This window comes from Xiphophorus hellerii, chromosome 8, assembly GCF_003331165.1.
Source record: "Xiphophorus hellerii strain 12219 chromosome 8, Xiphophorus_hellerii-4.1, whole genome shotgun sequence".
Classification (NCBI taxonomy): domain Eukaryota; kingdom Metazoa; phylum Chordata; class Actinopteri; order Cyprinodontiformes; family Poeciliidae; genus Xiphophorus; species Xiphophorus hellerii.
Genome location: NC_045679.1, coordinates 11,634,204 through 11,659,429, shown reverse-complemented (window position 1 = coordinate 11,659,429; position 25,226 = coordinate 11,634,204). Strand labels below are relative to the sequence as shown.

Genomic DNA, 25,226 nt, shown 5'->3' with positions numbered 1-25,226 from the left:
GAGAGCAGCTTTTGTCATCTTCATCTGCTTAAAATGTTTGTCATGGGAATAAGTCTAGTTAGTTTTGGACTTTTAACGATTCATTTCAACTAGGGTGGATTTATCACATGAAAACATCAGTGAATTTAGTGAAAAGGTTTGAACTTATTTTCACTGAATCACAAACGTACAGTATGTATGTGTAGGATCAAATACAGCAACTTCTAAGTGTTAAACTGTAAGATTTCGGAGATGTAAAAAGAGCCTAAAATAACATTTGACATGCAAAAAGCACATTGTTGAGACACAAGTTGCTTGAGTCTACAATGAAACTTCAAAGGTTTATATGGGCATCGTTAGTGTATGTAGAGGTTGGGTTGTGTCTACCCAATAACAACAGCTGACACAGCCAGAGGAGTGTGTGTGTGTGGGCAAATGAATTTAAACGATGAATAAGAATTCACAAATGTGAGTCGTTTATATTATTTTATTATTTTTCTACAAAAATATTATACATTAAAAACACAGCTTAAAATATACACAGTCCACTTGGTGATGCAATAGCTGCAAAAAACATCTCCAGTCATATATATCAGTTTATAGGTAAATATATCTTTACAGCAAGAATAAATCCAGCACCCACAATGATGCAGCTGCAGGCAATAAAATAAGCAGGAAGATGGAACCTTCAGTTGACAGCAGGGAAGTTGTGAGAAATGCTTGGAGCTCGGAGATGAACAGGAGGTCCTCATTTTGAAGTGGCGTCAACAGAATATGGTGAGAGAAAACTGGTCCACCAGGAGGAGCAGCTTTCAAACATTCACCCTCCTTAGAAGCAGTTAGGAACTCCTTGGTTTATACATGTTTGAATTAATTGTAGATTTACTCAAATGTCCACTTTGAAAGTTTTTTTTTAGTGAGTTAAATATCTTTAAAAATTTTACATGTTTGTGCAAATAAAATATCTTTATTTTCCTTTGTAATTAGATGTCATTAACTCTGTCATTAATGTGTTGGGCCTGGAGCACTTTGCAAGACAAGAATCTGAATTTACAGTTTTGGGAAATTGTATTTGTTTACAGATTTCTTCTGTTTTCGTTTTATTTTTGTCACACGTCAATGTTTCTGGTCACAGTTGTTGGTTCAGTTTGACAAGGCCCTGTCTGGCAACATGAAGTAGGCAAAAAAAATAATCTTGTAAAGCAACACATTATGCTCTTGTCTAATGAATGTTGAGAACAGATGATTAACAAGGTCATTGAAATATATCAGTCTGGGGCAGGTTATAAATCATTTTTGAGGTTTTGGGATACAGTGTGAGCCATTGTCCACAAACGGGGAAAAAAACATGGAACAGTTCGCTCCTGGTTGAATCAACAATTCAACCAGGAACTCACAAAAGGACCCAGAACAATATGTAACACAATGCAGGACTCATTTGCCTTTCAACAATCATAAAGGAATGGTCAAAAATGGCATCCAATGGGATAAATTTATAAACCACTACTGACCAACAAGAACACAAAGGCTCATCTCAGTTTTCTTCATGATCCCCCAAAAGATTTTGGGAAGAGCACAAGATGTATAATATTTTTGGAAGGTATATTTCATTTAGAAAATGGAATAGAACTAATAGCATTTTCAGAAAAGAACATCATCCTGTGACTACTTCACTGCTTTGGGGACTGGATGTTTTTTCAATTGATGGAGCCATGGATTCTGCTCATGCTCAGGAAACCTCTAATGTGGCTGAGTTAAAGTAATGCTTAAAGAAGAGTGGGGAAAAATCCCTCCACACTGAAAGACAGATTGCCAAATATGCCAAATGCTTAATGGAAGTTGTAGCTGCCTGAAGGTGGAACAACTAAAGGATATTAAACTGTAAGAACGTGGTTTATCAAAGTTAATTCATGATGTAAGAAAATGAAATCATCTTTTGATAACTGCAATTTGTAGATACTTTGGTTATTTATTCCTGGTGTTCATATTTGATTGACCAGAACCAGTGATGTGTGACAGATAATCAAACAGAGGAAAAATATGTAAGGGGAAATACTTAATACTGTATAATGTTTAGGTGTTTTAGATTTTTCTAATTCCTTCCACCTATTAAATTTATTTTCTACCCCATATATTGAAATGTGGTTCACTTTTGCACCTATGAATGCTTTGAATGAATAAACTCTTAATTCTGTGGGAGTTCACTGAGGTAAACCAGGTGCAGATGGAAGCAAAACAAATCTGGAAAATGCTTGTTTTGCGAAATCTTTCTAGCTGAGATGTTGTTGTTGATCATTCCATTAAAAATGCCAAAGCATTAAAAGTCAAATGGTACCTGTGCCTTTGCTGACAGCAAACCCCCACCCCTCCACCTTGGAAAAAAAGATATACTGAATAAATAGCTGCAAAATAAGAGCAAAATGCTACAAAAAGTGTCATGTCAACATTAATTATTGGTCAGTCCGCTTGAAAGAACTTCGTCCCGTGCTTCAGCATCATAGCAGTTCAGAGCAGAAGCTCAGTAAAAGCGTCCACAGAAGCGGCAGTAGCCATAGTGATGACAGGGTGGGCCGGACGCCCAAAGGCGAGGCGGTGTCAGAGGTGCAGGAGCACACCTCGTATCCATTCTCTGCATGGTCTGGGTGCCGGTGCACGTTGACCCTCGTCTCCGTGCTTTTGGCTTCTGTGTCCGGAGAGTCCGACTGCATCTCGGTGCAGAGCAGCCAGTCCTTCGCAATCAGGTGGGGGTATCCTGCCTCCACCTCCATGTCGCTGCCGGGCACTCGCCAGTACTCCTTTCCCTTGAAGAAGTATGTTGAGCCTTAAGGGAGCGAAGATAGAGGGTAAGAATTACTATGAAATTATTTAATGTTTTAATTCGTTAAAAATGCCGTCTCTCTTACATATGCATACATATTTGTGAAAGTGTGATGTCACATCACAGCAAACTTGATTTAAACATGTAAATTTGCAGAATTTTCATCTTTAGGCACATCAAAAATTATTTTTGGAAAGGTGATTTTATTAAAATGTTTTTAGTTTTTTTTGTGAACGGAATGATTTGTAAACATGCAAATTCAATCTTTTTTAAAATTACAATTAGGTGTACAAGTTCTAATTCATTATGGATGTTCTCCAGTCCACAAGGGGTCAAAATAGAACATACAAGCTTAAATATATATATATAAATTGCACCTCCAATTCTTTCCATATGAACCAAGTTAACATTACTGAGCCACTGATTACATTTGTCTGCAATGAAATTGCAAAAAGAATCCAATAAATTGTGAAAGCGATTTGCTGACATGGGCGGTGCAAAACCCAAATTCAAGTACAACCTTTATTCAGCTGATATACAACAAATAGCCACACCAGACAGAATAGCGTTACACATAATGTATTATCACAAGCTTGTATTTTGCATGTCATTATTAAATCTACTACAGCACAGCTGTCATCCAACTGGAACAAACAATCAACACCAAATGCCTGAATAAAAGCATGTACAAACAATCCCAGTTAAGGCCATGCCACTATCACAAATACAGTAAGACAAGTAGAGACACAATATATAGGTATTTTTGCCTTTGTGGAATTTTATCTATGTTCCTCTTATCTGAAGACTAGCATTGCAGCTTTGCTTGGGTAAAATAAATTTGGGTAATTTTCTTGGCCAGCTGACCAACAAAGCAAAACCTTATGGGCATTTTCCCCCTCATAACTGCAATGTTTCACCTGACTGTTACTGATATACTCAACACTCCGTCTGTTCTTTCACTATGGGGCACTGAAGTTAATTGGAGTTGCCAAAATACCAAATGTAGTCTGGCTCTGTCCACCGTGGATGAAAATGTCGCTTTGTTGTGTGCCAGTATGTGATGTGCTGATGTTGAATTTTAAGTCAATATTCCACAGTCAAAAATTGGTTCTGGACCGAACATAAAAGTCTACAGAATCCTTTTTTTGTAAGAATGTTTATCTGGAATTAGGTCCACAGCTCTCACACTGACCGATAAATTTAATGAACTCTGTTTTACCAGAGATATAATGCTTTCTGAACTCATCCATTATCCATAAGCCTGAGACAGAGTTTGTTGAGTGGAATGCAACTGCCTTGGCCAAGGCCAACTGAGTCACATACATTTTCTTCATTAACTTATTGACTAAGCCAAACAGGCAGAGCAGGAAGTAAACAGGTTATTATAGTATGCTTCATTAATAAGGGTGCACAAAATAAAGAATAGGAGCGAAATGAAAAATGTCCTCTCACCAGTAATAGCTCACATTGGAAGAAATCCAAGGTCTGTAACACTTTAGTACTTGAGTGAATAGTTTCTCAGCAAGGGAGATGAGTAAGGGCGGATGCCTTTGATTTATAACTCCACGCTTTTGCCTTGAAATTAAATGGCAACACACGTCACACAGTGAAAGCAAATCACATAAAATTTTACACAATAGATTTGCTTTATGGGGTCTGTGACATTTGCATTGGGTAATAGAAACAATGAGAGTGCCCAAAAGTCAGCGTTTGGTCTATGGCCCCTACTAACCCACTGAATTAAGATATATTGAATTCAAGTTAATCACAAGCTGTCAAAACTGCCTTAGAGCTTAGCTATAGAATTTACTAGACCTCCATACATCCTGTGGAGTTCTACATTTTTGAGATGTACCAAGTCATCTGGTGACTGAAACCAGCTGATATTCAGCTCAGTGGCCCTGACTAAGGACCTAAATAGAACCTGTTTCCATTGGTGAACACACCAAACCCAAATGCTAACAGATTGCACTAACAGCAAAGTTCCTTAGTATGGAAGCTGTTACTGAGGGTAGAGGATTCAGTTGGTATTTTCAGGATCATTTAGGTGTTTTAATCAGATATGTATGTCTAAACAGTTGGTTAATCAGGTTGAGAGATTAAGACTTTCAGCAGATAATATCAGAATGTACTAAATTGTACAAAATCATATACAAATAACTTTTAATATTTGTTGAATAACTATTTCTCCCTAAATCCATATTTGATAGAATACAATATGTTTTAAAGATGATATAATACAGCTGTCCATTCACCAAGATTAGTACACAAGAACTTTAAATCAATAAATATGTCCTTGTGTATTTTCTAATTTAAGTTGAGATCAAATTATTTCACTAATTTCCTGTAACTTTTGTCTATGGAGTGGCTTTACAATGACGTAGGCTAGCAAGGCAGTAACGTTATTATCAATCAGCTGCAACTAGACAAACAAAATGTGTGTATGTTATTGTTGGGTCATCCTAGTGTGTGAGTAGCTTAATGTGTCTTACAACTTAACCAATGTTAAACAATCAGGCCCTATTATTTTACTAAATCTTTGCTTTGTTTTCAACACTTCTACTGTCTCCTCTCACTTATTCTTGACTGCTTTTAGAATATGAATGGAAATTACTGACCTCACATAAACCCTACTGTTTATATGCAATACTTTATGATGGATATGAGTCTTTTCATGTCTCAGAGGACCATCTGTGACATCCGTTTCTCTCTGCATTTTCCCTGGAAAGCAGCTTTCTCAGAAATGATGGCTAAATGTTATGCATTTGCTTTCTAAATATTACTTTTCAAAGGTTTAGATTCTAAAAAAAATGAATACAAACCCTTGGAAGGTCACCCTCTTGAACTGTCATTCACCATCACTAAATCCTAAATGCTTATAATTAAACACAATAATTTCTTCTTCAACTTTTCCTTTTTTATCTAAAAGAGCAAAGACCTAGAGCTGTCAGATGTTGCTGAATAAATTTCACTCACTACTGACTGTTAGCTGCTACTTTCTTCAGAATAATCCATCATGCCCTCAATATATGTTAGTATTATTTCCTTAGAGTTTTAGCTTTATTACTGCTTTCTTTACTAGCAGTATGCTTATTTAATTTTGCTTCATAAACTTCAACATCTGCCTGTTCAAAGCAGTGAATTTCTGTGACATATTTACTAAGAAATCTACAGTCACAAGTTTTGCCAGTGTTACATGTTTTTGGGCCTTTGCCTTTTTGGATTAAATTTATGTTTTAACACTCTACTGAAGAAGGATTAAAAGCATTTCATAAAATACAAATACATTTTGATGTTAGATTTGCAGTGTTTACCCGATGTCTTTTAAAATTCTGCCATTCACTGTGACACACTGGAACTGACGCAATTCTGACTGACCGATGTTTTTTTTATTGAGGTGTTAAACTGATCACCAGCTGTTGGTTTTTGAGAACTGGCTCAAGTTAACAACTGGGTTAGAAGCGTCCTGGCTGCAGTTCCAAAAAAAGGCTTTGTTCTTGGTCAGAATTGAGAGTAAGTAAGCCCACAGTCTTGGACAAAAAACCCAAAACATTCTAGCAAAAGGCTTCACTGTTGGCAAGGCAGGGGTAATGCTAGCTCCCAGCTTTTCTCCTCTAAACAGCATTTTTCAAATGTTGCAAGCTATTGATAATTTATCTCACTTTGCATAAACCCATCTTTATACTTCCTGGAATTTCTTTCCCCCAGACAATAAATATTTCTTGCCACAAGGTTATTGTTTGAAAGATTTTCCCTCACTTTGAGTAAATAGGCCCATACTTCTACTTGCAGCCAGTGTTGCGTAAGCTTTGCAAAGGTGGCAAACCAATTCTATAGTTCACCCCTAATGAATACATCCAACATTGAATCTTGGATGTATTCTTGATTGTAACCAAACCTGTCACTTTAAAGCGCTTGATGACCTGAGGGCGTTTTAGTTGTGATAATTTTATTGAGAAATCCATTTCAGTCACATCATGCCCCTCTTTTAGGACGTGTATCCAAGTTACATGTTATAGTTACAATGTGAAGCTAATAAAGCTCTTTTAATGATTCAATATGCATCTGATCATGCTGTAATAGTTTAATAATATCGTCAGTCAACATAAAAATCTAAACTAAAGATGACTGTATAGTCTGTGCTAATTTCTTCTCATCTTCAGAAGTCAATAGTAGCACTCTGTTTGCCTAAATTAACATAATTGCTAGTCCATATAATACTCTCGTATCCAACATATTGTCAGTTTCTCAGTATGATATCCTTTGGTAAAACCCAAACTCTATTTACCAGCAGCTCCTATCTTTATTATGATATAGTTAATAACATACTCCTTCCTCCTCCTTTTGATCCAACTCTTTCCCGTTATTGAGTTTTAACTCCCGGCTGTCTAGGACATAATCCAAATCCTCCCCTTCCCATAATATTTTTCCACACGTTCAGGTTAATTGTATCTATGTTTCATCATCCTCTTTATGAGGTCATAATTTTCCCACAAATGTTTTTATATGTTCTCACTCTTGCAAAATCCATGTGAGTATAACTTCTGTATTTAATAAAATATTATATATTTTATTTAGTAGGGAACTGTAACTGCAAAAGTTAGAAAATTATTTAAATCAAATAAGTTGTTCTAAACAACACCAATATTGTTCCCAATGGGGGAAAAAAAAATTCTACAGATTTTTAAAAGTTTTGTCACATTAGAAAGAGGCAAAGAAAGGGTAGTGAACTATATATATAACACATATAATATAAGTGAATGTTGTTTATTGGCTATAAAAAGTATATTAATATTAAATGGCCTAGATTTTTTGAATTCCTATTTGTCACATTGACAAACAAATGAGAGCCCCCACCTAATGTCAATACGCAGAGCCTGACTATGAATTCTCATTCATTTCAAACGTGCTTTTTTATCTATTATTAAATATATGAAGATTAAACTGTTCAGCTTTGCATACCAACATTCTGTTGTGTCACTGTCTCCTGTTTCTGCTGCGCTATCACTCTCTTTTCTCCTCTTGTGTCTGTCACTCGGTTTTCTCTCTTTTGCTCTCTGGCTGGTGAAACAAACTGAGAACAGGCTTTGATGTGGCTCCAGTTCCAAGGCTCCCTCTGATCTGTCCATGTGCATTTGTGCGTGCAGGTTTAACCTTCTGTGCTCTGTGGTGATGATGGCCGGAGGTGAGACTGAGTGAGAGCTGTGCAATTGACTGGACTCCACTCCCTCTCTTTTTTACTCACACACACTGTTACACCCCTACAAACCTGAGAGTCTACAAGCTCAGTCAACAGAACATGACCCACTAAACACCTGACAGGGAAAGGACTTCCTTCCATGCAGCTGCAGTTAAGACGGGTGGGGACATCCTGGCAGCACATGTGTGACCTGGGAACTGCAAAACCAATTGGCTGATTTTTGAGGGGAGGGTGTTTCAGATCACACCACATTATGAGCACAACTCCGATACTAAAATACCAACCTATAAACCTAGAAACATAATAAAACTGGTCCCGATTCTTGATCAAAACGTTCTGAACCATTTTACAGCTCTTGCTTTCATGGGGCTAGATAACTGTATGTATAATGCTCTGATGGAGGTCGTCATTGTGACCTTGGTATGGTGGAGCTGCACGGTGTGCAAACTGGGAGAGCTCCAAGGTTTGAAAATGTTTGACTCTGTGAATGTGAAGCCTGGGTGTTGGTGAAAATAAACAAAAAATGATGGAAAAATAAACTCTTTTGACACACTTTACACTGCATACTTTGCAGTCTGCATTCTGTAGTTATTCCAAAGAATTATGTAAACTGAAATTAAAGTAAATAAACTGCATGAATGCTAAAAAATATCATCACAAACTGCTTATTCTCATGAGATTTTTATTACAGTACTACAAAAGGCATAAGTTCTTAAACACTATCAATTCTCTAGATTAGTATTTTTTTCAAGCAGATTTTTGAAGAACTGTTCAGAATCAAAGTATTTAAACTTGCTACCGGTAGCCAATGTAATTCAGTAGAAACTAAAACTTTTATGGTCTGGAACTCTCTGAAGACCTGCTGATGTGATGGATATGTGTGTTTGTGTGTTACTTTATTCTTTATTTACTTATACAAAATATGCATATATTGATACATTTTATTTTCAGAATCTCTAAAGCATTCTGCAATGCTCTGTTTTAATTGATTGATTGATTGATTGATTAATTGGTTGATTGATTGATTGATTAACTGATGGAGTGATCTAAGATGACCTGCAGTGTTACTCACCATCAGACCACCTCATGACATCATCAAGTTGAGATGGCAACCCTTTCCAGAGGATGCTCTCTTTGGGATAGCCCAGGTCCATGCGCCTTAGGTGGTCGTCATAGCGCCAGTAGTATTTGTCCTTAAAGAAGTAGGTTTTGTCGTTGTGAAGCCAAACAAAAGCTGCATCCACACCCTCCATGGGCAGACCAAAGTCACTGATTGGACGTGGGTAACCCTCTTCAACAATATTGTCTTTGAACACCCAGTATTTTAGCCCTAGACAGTAAAAACAGGAAAATGTGTTTAAGAAATGCATTATTTATTCGTAGTTCTCACAACATGTGTTCACTACTAAAAATGTGTAGATGCAAAAAAATAAATGCATCTTTTATTGAAGTGCCACAATCTCCCAGTGAAAATTCAACCTTAATCTAAAGTACATTTATGCAGTGGGAAAAATAAGTAACTATTTTTTATAAACAACACCAGGACTCCTAATGAATTACTTAAAATAAATGTAACAATGGCATTTTTTAAATCCATCATTTTATTTCTTAAGTGTATCCAAGTGTCTAGAAAGTGTATTTTTATTTAACAATGTACGAGTTCCTGTTTCCCTGGTAAATAAAAATGAGACCAATTTTTCTTAGACACACTTCAAAGTGGGGGAAACATGAAAATATGTCACAGTCTGAGTTATTATTTATAATAATTAAATGATTCTAAACCACTGAAACTGTGACAAACAAAGCCGAAGGGGTTCCAAAGTTTCTTTTGCCGTGAGAGAAGAATATGATAAGGAGGAAAAGAAAAATATTCTTCAGCAAAGGGAGGAATCTTGGGTTCACCAATTAATTTTTTTAGGGCTTTTGGGGACACCTTTACCACAGGCAGTAATAATAACTGCTTTAAAATATGAATAGATGCTACTCATAATAAAAAAGAAACAAACTTCTTACTGTTAGAGATCTAATGCAATGTCACTACTCCTAATGATCTAGAACACTGGCAATTACAGTGGTATTACTGCAAGTTACCAACAAATAATAATAATAATAATAATAATAAAAAAACCATAAAAAATAAAGAGGGGGGGAAACAATTAAAATGCTCATAAATTTGCTACATAATTTGTTGTATTTACAAAATGCAGTCACTTGTAAATGTACCTTTAAAGAATACTATTTTGTGGTCCCCTGGCCTTTCGTATACAGCGTCCACGCTGTCCAGATTGTTTGGGAGGCCCCTCCAGAAACGATGGATCTGTGCAGGTCGCAGAGACACCAGGTGCTTCTCTCTCGTTAGTCGCCAGAAGTATTTTCCTGAAAAAGTGCAGAAAAACACTGTTCTGTTGATTTATATGTCAGTCATAACTACGCATACTTAGTAATGTAGCTGCAGCTGTAAGTTTTATTTATTTGCATAAATAAGCTTCCTACTTATGTAGGAATGTTATTAATGTTCCACTGAAGGTGCAGCACTTTGCAAAATATCTCTTAACGTTTTTCATCTTATGTCATGTGACAACCACAAACTTATTTGTATATTCATTGCCTTATGAATACACCTAAAATGGATTGATTTATATCTAAGCATATTCATGGGTTAAAATGGTCCAGTCAAAGGCCACACATAAATCTGTTTGACAATTTGAGGCAAGATTTGAAGCTGCTGTTCACAGTCACTTCCCATCCAATCTAGCATAGCTTGACATACTTTGCATAACATCATCAGCAAATTTCTTTCCCTACATGTAAAAAATCTGATGTAGACATAGACCAAAATATTTGAAGTGGTGGTAATAAAAAGTATTGACTCTAATGTCTTGAAAATGTTTTCTATGTGTATATTTAAAACCAATCAAGAAAACATAAAATTGCAATACTTTTACTGAAAATAGCAATGATAATATCAATTATGATTAGGACACATTTTTGAATGTCTTCTCTTTCTTCTTCTTTATTTCAATTTCTCAATCTCTTGTCACCCAGGCCAGTAAAGGGATCTTAAGACTGGTCATATTATTGGCATAGAAAGTGAAGTATGAAGTATGATATCCAATCAAATTGCAATTTTCCAAACATCGTTATTGCTACGACTTTAGTCTGAACCAAAAATATAACTGGCATCTTCTTTTGTGTGACTTGTCAGTTGAAACCACATTTAACGGACAAAACAAAAGCAGCAATGATGCATAAAGTTTTAATTGTTCTGTCAGCCTTATTAAAATACAGGAGATTAAAACAGGTCTTTCAGCAGAGCTACAGTTCAGCACGCTTCACTGACACTTGTGCTTTTGAAAGTTTAAGTCTATTGCTGGTTTCTATTGTCAGTGGGATGCTTGGGGTCATCTCTCCAGAGAGGAGGCATGAAAGCCTGACGTAATTTTTGGATTGCAGTCTTACAGCGGCTAGCAAAGCCTCAGTTGGGCATCTACAGCTACCTCCCCTCCTTCTCATAGTCATTTTCATCCATTTATGCTCTCATTTATTTCTACTCCTTCTGTACTAATTTAGCTAAGCACTTTTTGTAATTCCCATACTGTTGTGGTGCTTTGCGTCTTTTGTGCTGCTGTACCTTTGAAAAAGAAGGCCTCCCCCCGAATCTGGGCCACTGCATCAAAGTGAGTGGTGCATCTGTCTGGGGCGTCTCGTGCTAGCCTGGCAGACAGGGTAGAAAAGCAGAAATGAGAAATGTAGGAAGAGGAGAAACAGGAGTATTTTAGGAGAAATTATTAATATTTTCTTCTTTTACCAACTATTTGGGACATATTAGCACCACAATACATTCAAGATGTGCTGTTGTTGTATGAACCTTCCAGACCTCTCAGGTCTTCTGGTTCTGGTCTGCTCTGCATCCACAGAGCCAGAAACAAACACAGACAAGCAGCTTTCAGCATCTATGCACTACAAATCTGGAACAAGCTTCCAGAGAACTGCAAAACAGCCGAAACATTGAGTTTCGTTAAATCTAGACTAAAATCTAGATTTTGTAGTGTTTTCTGTTAAAACATTATAAATGAGACATTGATCAACATTCTGCTGTGTAATGATGGCAATTGACAAAATGCAATGCTTCAGTTATTGACTATGGGGACTATGTGTTTTTATTATGTAAAGTACTTCGAAATGCCTTGTTACTGAAATGTGCAATACAAATAAACTTGATTGATATTTTAGGGATGTTTTTTAAAACGGGCCTCTGCAGAAGTTGGTGATACTGTACTAAAAAAAAAAAAAGGAAAACCTATCAGTCAGACCCAGCAGAATCCCTAGGTGCTGTTTTCCCTGGAGTTTTTAAGTGATTTAAAGCGCCGACGTGGCCTGCCTGCCAATGATGAAGCTAATAGCACCACAGGGCCGGGAGTGGGAGCTGGCCAGGCCTTATATTACCAACAAGGGTCTCTATTCAGAGCTCTATTAAAACTACATCACTACCGAGTGGATGGATTGGTGCCCTTGTCAGGCCTTATTCAGCCGTCTCACTCATTGTGGTTTAATAAAATTAGAGAATATTTAATGATTAAAGTAAAGGTTTAAATTTGCAGGGATATGTGGAAACGTATTCCACCAACTACCTTTGAGTGACATGTACATGTATGTGTGAGGTGGCAACCAAAACATCAGATTTTCATATTAAGATCATTAATAAATATTTGTTGGAAATCTTTTAGGTGAGATTACAGTTGGAGCATAGTTTTAGAGTGTTAATGTGGTCACCTGGAAAGAATATATAAATTAAACAAATAGTCAAAAGACACTTCAAACAAACAAGCCCATATATATTAAAGCTGCCAGATCTTCTTTTGGTTGTTATTTTTTATATTAGTAGAGCAAATTTAGGTTTAGTTACAGCCTTTTAGACCGAATGGTGTGTAGAGGCCATTGTGAGCTGATACAAGAATAACCATAATAATATATCAAAACAAAACAAATGTTTATACACTAACAAGCTCATACCATTGAAGTGAAAATGGATGTATTTTCATCTTATGAGGTCTATAACTGTATCAGGAACATGGATTAAACTAGAAACCCACCAAAGGTGCAGCTTAAAAGTAAGATATAACGAACATGGTAGAGATTTGTTTGGGTTTGAGTTTATTAACTTTTATCAGTTCCAAACACCAGAAGAGGAACCAATAAAACATGACTGAGCCAATATACGCTCCAAACTGGTATTGCATTTTGATGCTAAAATTTCACATAGTCAATTTACTTTTATTGACATTCCCGTCTGCTGCACTCCTCGGGGAGAGTGATGATGAATAACATTTACTGAGAGAATATTTGAAGGTTTAGAAATACTTACTCTGCTCCAAACAAGAATGATGATGCAAGAACAGGTCTCATGACGGTTGAAGATATATTTTTTGAGGCACATGAAAACTACAAAGTCTAACCTTTTACTTACATAACAGTGGATCTGTTTTCAGGAAGATCAAGCAGGACAGGAGGCTCAGGTGTAAGAGAGGGGTTTCCTGGTTGATTTGTGTGGGAAACTGAGTCTCTGACACCTACAAGATCGGATGAAAAAAAAAATGTTAGAAAATGTTTTGATAATTCTCAGTAATATAAAATCCTTTCATTTCTCACTTCATGCATATATTTCAACCCACTCCACTTTTGTCCAATTCAATTTCTTTTCTGCCACATTCCCTAACCCAGCAGTACACACTTTGCATGCAGATCATTTCCCTTTTTTTATTTCTCACATTGACACTTCCTGCATAAAGGCGAAGCATGATAAGGTCACATTCCATAACAGGGTCCAATTAACTTCTACCGTGTTTTTTATTAAATCAATATCCACGCTCTATAAAACTCATCAAAGGCTGCTTCCTCCACAACGAGGCCTCTGCACCTTGAGTCTCCTGAGCTGTCCCCCATAAGCAGGTGTTCTTATCTGATAGACTACATAATGACAGCAGGGGCTTGTAAGTCAAGGCCAGTAAAGAAGGGGAGTGTGAAAGCACTTATGGGTTGGAGAACACATCATCTGGCCAGAAAGCATAATGTTAGAAGCACTGGAAAATATGACTAGCCATAAAAATGACACAGGCGTATTGAGGTAAAAAGAGGTGAAGTGGTGTAAGACTTTCATCCCATATTGTTAAGGTGTCCTCCACAGCTACAGAGCAGTGAAGAAGAATTTCCTCCTTTCCAGTTTCTTTTTAATTTGTTGCCAAAGATGTGTTTTAGGTTTTTAGCTTATTATAATATCACACAGATTAAATATCATAACTGGGAATTGGTCTTTTGATTGTTGTGGAATAACTTTGACCTACTTTTTTAGGCAAAATTGTTTTTTCATGGCACAGAATACCAATTGGATTTAACTGCAAGTTTTGACTCTCTGACTACAAAACCTTTATTTTATTTTCTTGTATTGCTAAAGAAGTTGCTTGTCTTGCATAACACAAACTGATGGCCAGATATTTTCCTTCAAATTTGTTTTTGGCAGAGAGCAAAATTCGTGGTTCTAACAATTACGGAAAGTTGTCCAGGTCCTGAAAAAGCAAAGCAGCCACAGATCCCCACACTATGACCACCGTGTTTGAAATGCTGTTTTAAATTTTCATCTGATATAATAAGAAATAACTTCTTCTCAGTCCAAAAAATATATTCTCAAAACTCTTGGGGATCATCAAAATATATTTTTGGTAAATGTGAAGCCGTCCTTTGTGTTGTTCGCCATGGTCAGCAGTTGTTCTCACATTACAACTCTCCAATGACTGCCATTCTTGCCCTGTCTGTTTCCTATTGATTGATCATGAACACTGACCTTAACTGAAGCAAGTCAGGCCTGCAGTATTTGAGATGTTGTTCTGGGTTGTTTGCAGCCTGCTGGACAAATTGTCGATGCACTCATGAAGTAATTTTGGTACGGCGACCATTCTTGGTAGGGTTCATCACCGTTCGATGTTTTCTCCATTTGTGGATAATGACACTCACTGCGGTTTGCAGGAGTCACAAAGCCTTAGAAATTGCTTTGCATCTTTCTCCAGGCTGAGGGGTGTGAACGACTGTTTCTCATCTTCTTGAATTTCTTTACATCAAAATATAATGTGTTGTTTTTTTTAAGAGACTTTTATTCCTTACATGTTACCAGGCTGAAGTTAGAGTGATTTTTTTTGGATTTTACAATTCTTGTTGTGTTCAAGTCTGGGCATGTTTAGATGAACAGAACCTAAAAATATAGTTAATTATAGTCAATATGATTTGGGAAGTTATGCAGATATTGTTCCCCTAAAAAAATGAAGTCCTCATTTGAGTACTATCGCAGCTGAAAGGTTTCTGTATCTTGTGTTTTCACCTACAAATTATGTTGTTTTTAAGTTATTTAAGTGCCCAAAGGTCTGTATTATCATCATTATTATTATAATAGTACATTTGGGTACTATTTTTAAAATTTAAATCGGGTTATACAAAATTTTGTAACCACTTCATGTGGTTATAAAATTTGTTTCTTAATCTGAAACATTTATTGTGACCATAAACAATCTACATCCCTACTTTATTTTTCACAAAAATAACTTAAAATATATTTAATATTTAAAATGACTTAAAATGATCAGTTTCTCCTCTTAATAGGTATATGTTTTAGTAGAATGGACATTGTTCTTTTATTCTATGAACTACTGACAACTAACTAAGCAAAAATTTAGTATTTATTTGCAGAAAATGAGAAATGGTCAAAATAACAAAACAGATGTGGTGCTTTCAGACCTCAAATAATGCAAATAAAACAACTTCATATTCATTTAGAAATAACAATACTAATGTTTTAATACAGGAAGAGTTCAGAAATCAATATTTGATGCAATGACCAGGCGGTTTTCAAAAGGGGTTCAGTGAAGTGGACTTTTCATTTTTTCCAGACTTGTATGTAACGTCACATGCACAACAGGGAAATTCCTCTTCCTTCATACCGTAGAGTTGCCACACTCGTACTTTGTCTTCATAGGGTAGATCATACTTCAGAGGGTCCCCTACAGGACCCTGGTAGTACGGTCTCATGATGGACTCCATGGCTGAGGTGTGAACGAGGCCGATGGCGTGACCAAACTCATGGACTGCCACAGCAAACAGGTCCATCCCGTGAGAGTCTGACAGACAAGAAAACAAAACATGACATAAAGGAGGAAAAAAGAAATCTAAAGTTGTTGCATATTGTATGATACTTGATCCTATGTGAATCTGTTACTTCGATCTCTCTGTGCTCTCTTGGAATAAAGTTCCAAATGTATTTCTGTCAGTGGGCATTGAAATGCTAATTAAATCTGCTGGAGACAAGCAGCGACTAATTCAATTCACTGGATCCACCGAAGAAGACCAACAGTTACAGTTGAAACCAGATATTTACAATCACCTAATAAAAAGTCACACATGCATTTTTTTCCTCACTACCTGAAGTTAAATCAGACCAAACTTCTCTTGTTTTAGGTCAGTTATGATTATCAGATTTGTTTTGTTTCCTTCCACAAAACTTTGATAGGTTTAATGACACACTTGAGTTTATTGGAGGCCCACCTGTCGCACACCTGTGGAGAAGTTGTGGGTCGTTCTGAAAAGGTGAGTGAGGTAAACTACAAACCCGACGGAGTTACGCCAGTTCTGTCAGTACTCCACCAACACAGAAAATATCAGCAGCAAAACTGTCTTTGTCATAAAGTCCTGTATGCAAACCACATAGTTTACTGTGAAGTACTGGATACATTGAATAACTCATCATAACTGCTTTTTCAGATAGATGTGCTACATTCATCTGTTCTCCCTGAAGTATCTGGTAACAAACAATAACTGTAACTACCAAGTACTTTGAAATGATTAAAGCCTGCTTTAAATTGCTTTGCCTCAAATTGAGAAGCACTTTTAAATCAGCAATGTCTCCCCATTCAATGCACAAAAGTCTTACACAGCTTTACAGTCAGATTGTCACAGTGTTGTGTTTAATGTGCTAAATAAGCCAACATGACATGCCCTCGAGAATAACTGAACTAATAGCTATCTAGAAAAGCATAAATGGCAAATTATCCTCAGCTGGTGATCATGACATTTCTGAAATGTTAACAGAATTGAAAAACTAATCTTTGTAAAAAAACAAGAAAATAGATAATTGAAAGGTAGCTAAGAATCATAGTGTTGAATTTTTATCAGTGTGACTAAATATCAAAAGGGCAGGCAGAGGATTCACCATCCAAACGTTACGCTGGAGTTTAGACAGAAAATGTATTTATTCCTATTTCACAAAAATTAATATGCTTTATCCTGGTATTGAAATGATTTTGGTAATCCTAACTTAACTAAAAAAAGATTTAAAAAAAATATTGCATGATTTAATGCCAGGCAGTCAGGGAAAAAAGGTTGTGCATCTTTACCTAGCGTATGTAAATTTAACATGTACCTGCTTAATTAAGAAAATAAAATCTGTTAGCTGAATAAACAAACTATCTAAACAAAATCCAGAGAAGCTCCATCTTAACCCCCAAAACTGAGTGATTAATGAAAAAGAAAAAAATCTGTAAAGTAAAAAGCTCCATAGTGACAGTGACCCATCTCCTCTGACTCAGTGCCCTAAATTGACCATTTTCAGTTACTTTCCATCTGCTTTTTCTAGAAATTAAGAGGCATGACAGACAGCTGAAAAAAATTATAAGGGCATGGCATGGTGAGATAACCATGGTAATACTGCCTGAGTACTCGATCCGCCAATCAAAATCTGAGAGGGAAAAGGTGCCTAAAAAGGCTGCGGGCTTTTAAAGTGCATTTCCTTCATGTTAAGCCAAAGCATGAACAGAAGCCCCAGAACTCCTTGTCTGAGTCTGTGAGGAAGCACAAAACCTTGAGCTTAGAGCTGTAGATTTGCAAACAAATGGTGAGAGAGCATGGCAGGCCAAGCTAGCTTAGAGTTCCTCAGTGACTTGGCTAAAGTCAGCATTTCCGTTAACCTAGCATTAGCTTCAGCTTGGGACAAGCAGTCATGCTTAGAGTATTCACCAGGGGCATCCGACAGACAAATGCCAACTCTAATCTACAGGAGCACATGGTGCAGGTGAACAAAGGAAGGATAAGAGAGAGAGAACAGAGGCTCAGAGCGGAGGATCTAGTGTGTCATCGTATTTATGGTTCATGAGAAACTGACAGCACAGATGTAACGCCTGCTGGACAGAAGCAGAGCAGGAAGAGTTGTGTGGATGAACCGGATTCCTTTTTCTGAGGCAAAGAACAGAGACAAAGTAGAGTTTTTTGGAGCTCCACTGACTGCTGAGGTCTCTGGGGCTCCAGCTTTGTTCTTCTACATCCACCAGTGACCCATTAAGTAGCTTTTTACCAAACCAAATGCTTTTATTGCACAGTGCTAAGCATAGATTAAGTGTCTTATTCACCAGATACCTCTAAACCTTCCCTTCCCTAATTGTTATATTATTTAAGTCTTAAAAACAGCTTTGATCTTGGTTAGAAGGACATATGAAAGACTTGTCCACTAAGTGAATGAATGAGTAAGCACCATCATCAATAAAGCAATTAAACAAAAAGCCTTTTTATTGCTATAAATTCATATGAGGTCAGAAATATTTGGAATGCCTTCTAAACATGAGCTCTCAGTGCATCTAGAGTTTTACATGTAGACAAAAAAGTTCAGATTTGTCTCATCTGACCAGGGCAGCTTTGTGAATCTGAAAAGTGCGGTATTCATGTGGGTTTATATCCCTTTACTTTGAAACCCCTAAATAAAACTCAATGGAACTATTTTACTTCAACAGTCACCCAATTAGTAAATATAACTGAACATGAAATGTAACTTAATCTTAGATAATTAGGCTTGATAGGGAACATTTGTGAACAAACATAATAATGAAGACCAAGGAACAAGGCAGACATATTATGGATAATATTGTGGTGATGAATAAAGTGATATCAAAAATCAGTATACCAAACTTTGAACATCTCACCAACATCTAGTCAATCTGTCATCTGAAAGTGGAAAGAGTGTGGGACAGCCACACACTTCTAAGAATTGACTGTCCTGCTAAGCTGTTGGGCAGGTAAGGAGAGCATTAATTAGAGCAGCAGCCAGAGGTAATTCTGGTGGAGCTGCAGTGATCCACGGCTCTGCTGACAGGACAGCTATTAGTCTTGCAATGTTGAGTGCGGGCAGAAGAAAGCCGACATTGAAAGGAGGCCATTAGAAGTCAATTTAAAGCCATGTGGGGGACACAGTGAATATTTCTAGAAGATGTTCCACTACATAAAGAATCAACATAAAGCACTATGTGTGGGGAAAAAACTAACACTGCTCAGAGGGGTTAGAAACCCAGTCAAAGTCCAGACCTAAATAATACAAATAATGATTCTATGGTGAGACTGGAAATTTGTTGTCTTAGACAATATACCTATGTTGAAAACAATAATATGGAAAACTATTTGTCCATAATTAAATTATTCCAGGGGAGACTTTTCCAAAAATAACAAATCTAGAAAGGCTGAATACAGAAGGTGTGGTTCTGTAACATAAAATCCCCCAAAGATGTGATATGGTTTGTGGTTGTAGTGTGACAAAACGCGAGAACGTTTAAGTGAAGCACTATACTATTGATGATTTTTTCTTTTAATATATTCCATATATGTACCAAAACTTACAAAGCTTTACAAATGCAAAATGTTGTAGTGATAAAACCTTGTTTCATATACTCACTACAAAGTCCCAACAAAAACACATACATTTTTTTTTGTTTTTAGGGTTTAAAGCTTCCAACAATTATAGCAACAATATTGCAGCTTTCCTGAACTCATAAAGTGTGATGACAACATACTGGGTTTCACCTTCAGTGCTTCGGGTGAAGCGACTGACTTTTTTGACACTGTGATGTAACCGTTGTGACCTTCAGTACTTTCTCAAGCAAGTGGCCTAAGGTGTCTTTACATGAAAATGTGAATCCTGGTAGTGATGTTGTCAGCTGCTGCAACATTTTTGCCTGATTTTTCTAAGCAGTATAATGTTCAGCAATATGTTCAGCAATGTTTTTGCAGGTTAGTTTTTTACTGCCGTGTATGATAAAGTCTCTATTTGAAATATGGCAAATGAATTGGGGGTTTACTTATGAAGAAAGAGTAATGTTTCTTATAAGGTGTATGCCCTTTGCTTTAGAGGAACAATAAAATAGATATAGTACATTCTGCAAATAAAGTTTACTGAAGCAGAACGTTTCTCTCCCCCCCCTTGGTTTTTTGTATCTGCAATAACAATGTGGTTTGTTTTTATTGTCTATATGGATGCTGATCCTGCTTCTGTTTTCTAGCACTCAATTGTTCTGCAGAACTCTCTGCTTTCTTGTCTTAACTTGTTTGCACTGTACTTGAGTTATTTCTTTTTGTTTAAGTAAAATAATAAATTGAACATAGAGTGAAGACGAAGGCAAAAACATGACAATGATGAATATAAACTGCAAAACAAACTGCAAGTGGAGCATTGCTTTTTCAAAGCACAACCTAAAATTTTGAAGTAAAAAAGGGTAAAACGCAGGCCTACTGTTCTCGAGATACAATACACCTATCAGTAGCCCAGATACTTTTATTTGCGAAAGTAAAACTTTCTCTTCTGTTCTCAACTAAATAAAAACAGAAAGTAATGGGGAAAACATAGCCCAAATAGTTTCTTAGACACATTTCATGCAACTAAGCCTAACATAAACAACAGAAAGAAAAAAAAAATCATTGACAGTGTCTGTTGCATGCACTTAATTTGGCTTTATCACATCTCTACATTCTCTATGCTTAATGGCACATGTCAAAGTCAAGAAAAATAAATGCTGAAACTGAATCAAAAGGTGGATCAGCATTAGTTTAAGAGCATGCAAACCTAAGCCATCAAGTCATGGCAGCCTGTTTCAAAAATGAAACCCCCAAACCCATATGCTCTTCTGTTAATTTGTCCCAGGTTTTATGTGGGGCCTTACAGCTGAAAACATACTTTGAAATATTGAAATATAATCTAATGTAATTATGTCAGAATTAACAGCTGTTTTAACAGTGGTGTGTATGCTGGGAGTCACTGTAGATTTGTAGGAAATATGAGCAGCTGGGGCTGCCATATTCCTCCTCCATGACCATCATCCTCACAGTTGTTTGGCAATTCAACGAGTGCAGCTTCTCTGGAGACATTTGCGGTAATCCTCTGAATAGTACGCATTAAGTTTTCTACACTTCAGCATTCACTCTACACATTTCAATGCAATGTGTAGAGTGAATGCTGATTTGGCTGAATACGGAATCAAATGAGTGTGTGGATATATTTTACCACTATTTTCTCCAGTGGAGTGAGTCATAAATGACTAACTTTCTCAATACTTGTCTTTATTTTTTAGAAAGAAAAAAAAACACATTTGAAACAATGTGACCATTGCAAAAATTCTCCTTAATATCTAGTTACAACTTACATTTTGAACTGATGACAACACTAGGAACTCAATTTGGCAAGCTTTGAAAAACAGGACAACCCCGCCTATCCTGTGTAAATATCTCACTAATGAGCTAAAACTTGTGATTAATGATGAACAATGGACGAATGAGCACTGAGAAAAATATATGGGAATGGAACATATAGGGGAAAAAAAACTTTTCAGGAACTGTGATGACTTTCTGACCTTTCAGGAACTTGATCTTTGTTGTAGAACAATTATTTTCCTTGATGTAGGTTGTTACCATGGATTTCTGTGTGTGTATAAACACGGATTAGATGCTTTGAAATTTAAAGTAAATACCGGCAAGGCTGCGCTCTAAACTCAACACACATGAACATATTTACAAAGGTAATGCACGCAGATGTGCTTTTTGTTGCAGCTAACGTTTTCAGCTCGTGTGCAAATGAAGCTTAGGTTTTGTAAACGATTCCTTAAAACTCATCTGCACATAAACAGCACAAACCTCGCGTGTGTTCCTTCCCCGTCTACATAAGCACAGAAAAGCATTACTCTGACATGAAAAATCCACCTGCCTAATGATGCTTTTGTTTTACTTGGGTTAATTCTGCAGAGGCAGATTGTTGTCTGAGTGATAATTAATAAAAGCAATCTGCTTCCTGTCAAAGCACAACAACGCTCAGCCGAAACTTTTTTTGATGTTGCTAAGACCCCACTCCCCACAACTTTTAATGGATATGGGAGCTATCAGTCTGCACAGCAGGGGTGAACTGTTCTCCTAAATGTGATGCTTAATTTCCACAATTCAGCATCATCGTGCGCATTAGGGAGACAGACTTAGCGGACCTGGATTTAGGCTCCCGCTGAGAACAATGCAGCAGGAAATGGGGGGAAGGGAATTAGCAAAGGCAATTATTCAGCTACGGATTTGTATGATAAGCTTCATTTTGTCCCCCTCAAGATTATTACACAGCTCCACAATTTGCTGAAGCACCAACTCTGACTTTTTACCTTCAGCATGACCTGACCAGGTTGCAACCTTTCAAAGTATTTTCAAACCTCTGAAAAAGTTGCACATGTCAACAGTATGGGTCTGTTCTGGCTGTGGTAATGCGCTTTTGTGTCATCTTATGAGAAGATGGATATGCAGAAGCAGGGATATTGCATCAACTGAGCAATGTCTCAGAGAGACACTGATGATGTTAAAGGAGGATGTGAGATAGCAGCGAGGTGAGACTGGCAGAGTGTGACGTGAAGAAATTAGGGGCTGTTTAATTAACTTTTTCCCCTGAGGTTTAGAACATCAGGTTGGCAGCTTCACTGGTAGAATACGAAAAATTCAACAGTTAAATAAAGTAGTAAAAGCTAAGATTCCCCAACTATAAATCTCAATGTATTATATGGGGCAAATTTGATAATGGAATTTGATTCTGATACTAGATAAACAGTTATCTCACTAGTTGTTTCAGTTAAGTTGATATTAACAGGTTATGGAGATAAATGAACAAGAACTGAAAGATGTCAAAACCTAAAAGATAGGACAAAATGTTTTCTGGCAATTAAGAACAAATCTTTTTACAGTGGATCTCAAAAGTGTACAATAACCTTAGCCAATTAACTTTTTCCACCTTAGCCCTCTTTAGAGTTTCATCCCAAGTTTGGCTTAAACCACCAGACATCCAAGTTTGTGTAACACTAATGCATATTTAGTGCACTCCAAAGGCAATTTTGGGAGAACTTTGTTGCCATCTAATGGTTGAATTTGTAGCAGAAAGTAGCAGAAATGATCAGAAACAAACCAGTTGCATGTCTGGTCTACAAGAAGACTTTGCCTTAACACTTCAGTAAATCTTTTTATAAGTTAAAAGTCGTTTTCCTGTCTACTGAAAGTACTACTGTGTACTTTTTCTGTTTTTGATAGACACTAAAATAAAGATTCAATACCTATGTAAGACTGTTCATGGTTCAGTCAGCTAGCTGGAGCGCACTTGAAGAGTAGGTTAGGCAACAAAGTGTTTTGTGTCTTGTAGCCATTTGTTTACTGTTTAATTTGTGTTTTTAATGTTGTAAAGTGTCCTTGGGTGTTCTGAAAGGCGCTGTCAAATAAAATGCATTATTAAAGACACAAGCTTGAGGTTTGAAGTTTTAAAAAAAGAAAGCTGCACTTCTGCTGCCTTTTTCATGCTGATATTTGCACCTTGGATCACAAGATGGATAAGTTATAAATACACCCAAATGTAAGGCAAGGCTGTGCTTTGTGACTATGTAATCCTGCTGAACTGGCTAGTATTACTAGCAGCTAACATCCTCTCATGCAGGTGAGGGAACAGGGAGTCTGCTCCTTAACTGTATTGGTGGAATTAATCCTCAGCAACTAGCATTGCCCTCACATTTTTTTCAGCACACTTCATTAAAGGGAGCCTGAGACAAAGTCACTTTATGGTAGGGGTGAGTGTTTTGGGGATCCCAGGTGAGGGGATTAAGCTTTCATACATTTTCAATTTCATCCAAACTTGTAAAAAAATTTAACTTTTGTTATTTTTGTATGGTAGTAAAAAGACAGAATTATGTGGGACTTTGCCTTGAAGACTAGATGTGAGTGGAACTTTTCTCCAAAACTACAGTGAGGTTTCTACAACTTATTGAAGGTGCAGACTATCAGTGAATGTCCTTTAAACAAGGTTGAAGGTTTCAAATATGATTCTCCTTGCTTTATTGGTGAAAAAGATTGTCGCAAATGAAAAATATTCTTATAAAGAGCTAAATCACAGTGAATGAGCAGAGTATCCTTGAACATTAAAGTCTAAAAAGGTTGCCGACAGTGCAAAGAATCCATCAGGTTTTGCACTTTTCCTCATGTTGAAGGCCAGCTGGTCCTGTGCAATCATCAGTCAGTCTGTCAATTTTTTGATTTAGGTCAAAATTAATATAATATTAAAATCTGTAGGTCTATAGCTAACGTGCTAACATTCATTACTGTGACTTACAGTAACTGAGTGTAAGATAACATTAAGAGGTCGTACAAACAAACTTATAAATTCTTTTTTTCCTTTCTCACTCCTTTGTTCCCATGAATCAAACCTTCATCTGCACAGCTGTTGTTGGGCCCTGCCGTCACTTCAGACACACATCAAAGCCAGGCTACACTTCTGCATGGCCTCCTCGTAGTGCTGCTGGTGCTGCAGCCTGGTGGGAGGTCTGATTGGAGCAGATTGAACTGCTGTCCTGCAGCATATGGTTTACAGCCCCGACAGCTCAAAACAAAGAGGGGAGATCAGCGAAAGGGTGCTGGCCTCACCACAGACACCAGCTGGGTTAGAATGCATAAATACACTCTCCACTGCTCAGACTGGGGTTTAAATGCACAACGGGGCACTGAAGCTTTCCCTTATTATGGATAGCTGTGATTAGAATGGAATATGATTACCAGGCTCTGGATTTCTATTTGAAATTTGATGCATTCTATCAGCACAAAACATCCTTTCTACAAACATTTATATAATCTTATGGGAAGATTTGATCAAATAAACAAACATATGTGGAAGCTGACACATACCTCAGAAGCTAGTCTTCCAAATAACTCTCACAAACATCCACATAAAATTATATGCTGATCCTTAAGCCCCCAGTCCATCTGTTTAGACAGCTGCTCAAATTGAAGGGTGGTTATGTTGGAGGTTAAAATGGATTGTTTCCTCTCCACTGTCACTCAATGCTTGCTCAGGATGAGGCTGTTGATGCAAAGTCAATAACA

At 36.9% G+C, this 25,226-nt stretch overlaps 1 protein-coding gene across 1 annotated transcript in view; it reads right to left on the bottom strand.

Annotated features, from left to right (window-relative positions):
• Positions 1–446: 446 nt before the first annotated feature.
• Positions 447–25,226, bottom strand: part of LOC116724884 (matrix metalloproteinase-17-like) — a 77,626-nt gene continuing 52,846 nt past the window's right edge. The window contains exons 5-10 of the mRNA XM_032570660.1: positions 15,983–16,159; positions 13,465–13,567; positions 11,629–11,711; positions 10,221–10,373; positions 9,070–9,327; positions 447–2,800 (exon numbers count right to left, since the gene is read on the bottom strand). Of these exons, the coding sequence (XP_032426551.1) occupies positions 2,475–2,800; positions 9,070–9,327; positions 10,221–10,373; positions 11,629–11,711; positions 13,465–13,567; positions 15,983–16,159 (1,100 nt within the window). The 3' untranslated portion in view covers positions 447–2,474. The remainder of the gene's footprint in view (positions 2,801–9,069; positions 9,328–10,220; positions 10,374–11,628; positions 11,712–13,464; positions 13,568–15,982; positions 16,160–25,226) is intronic.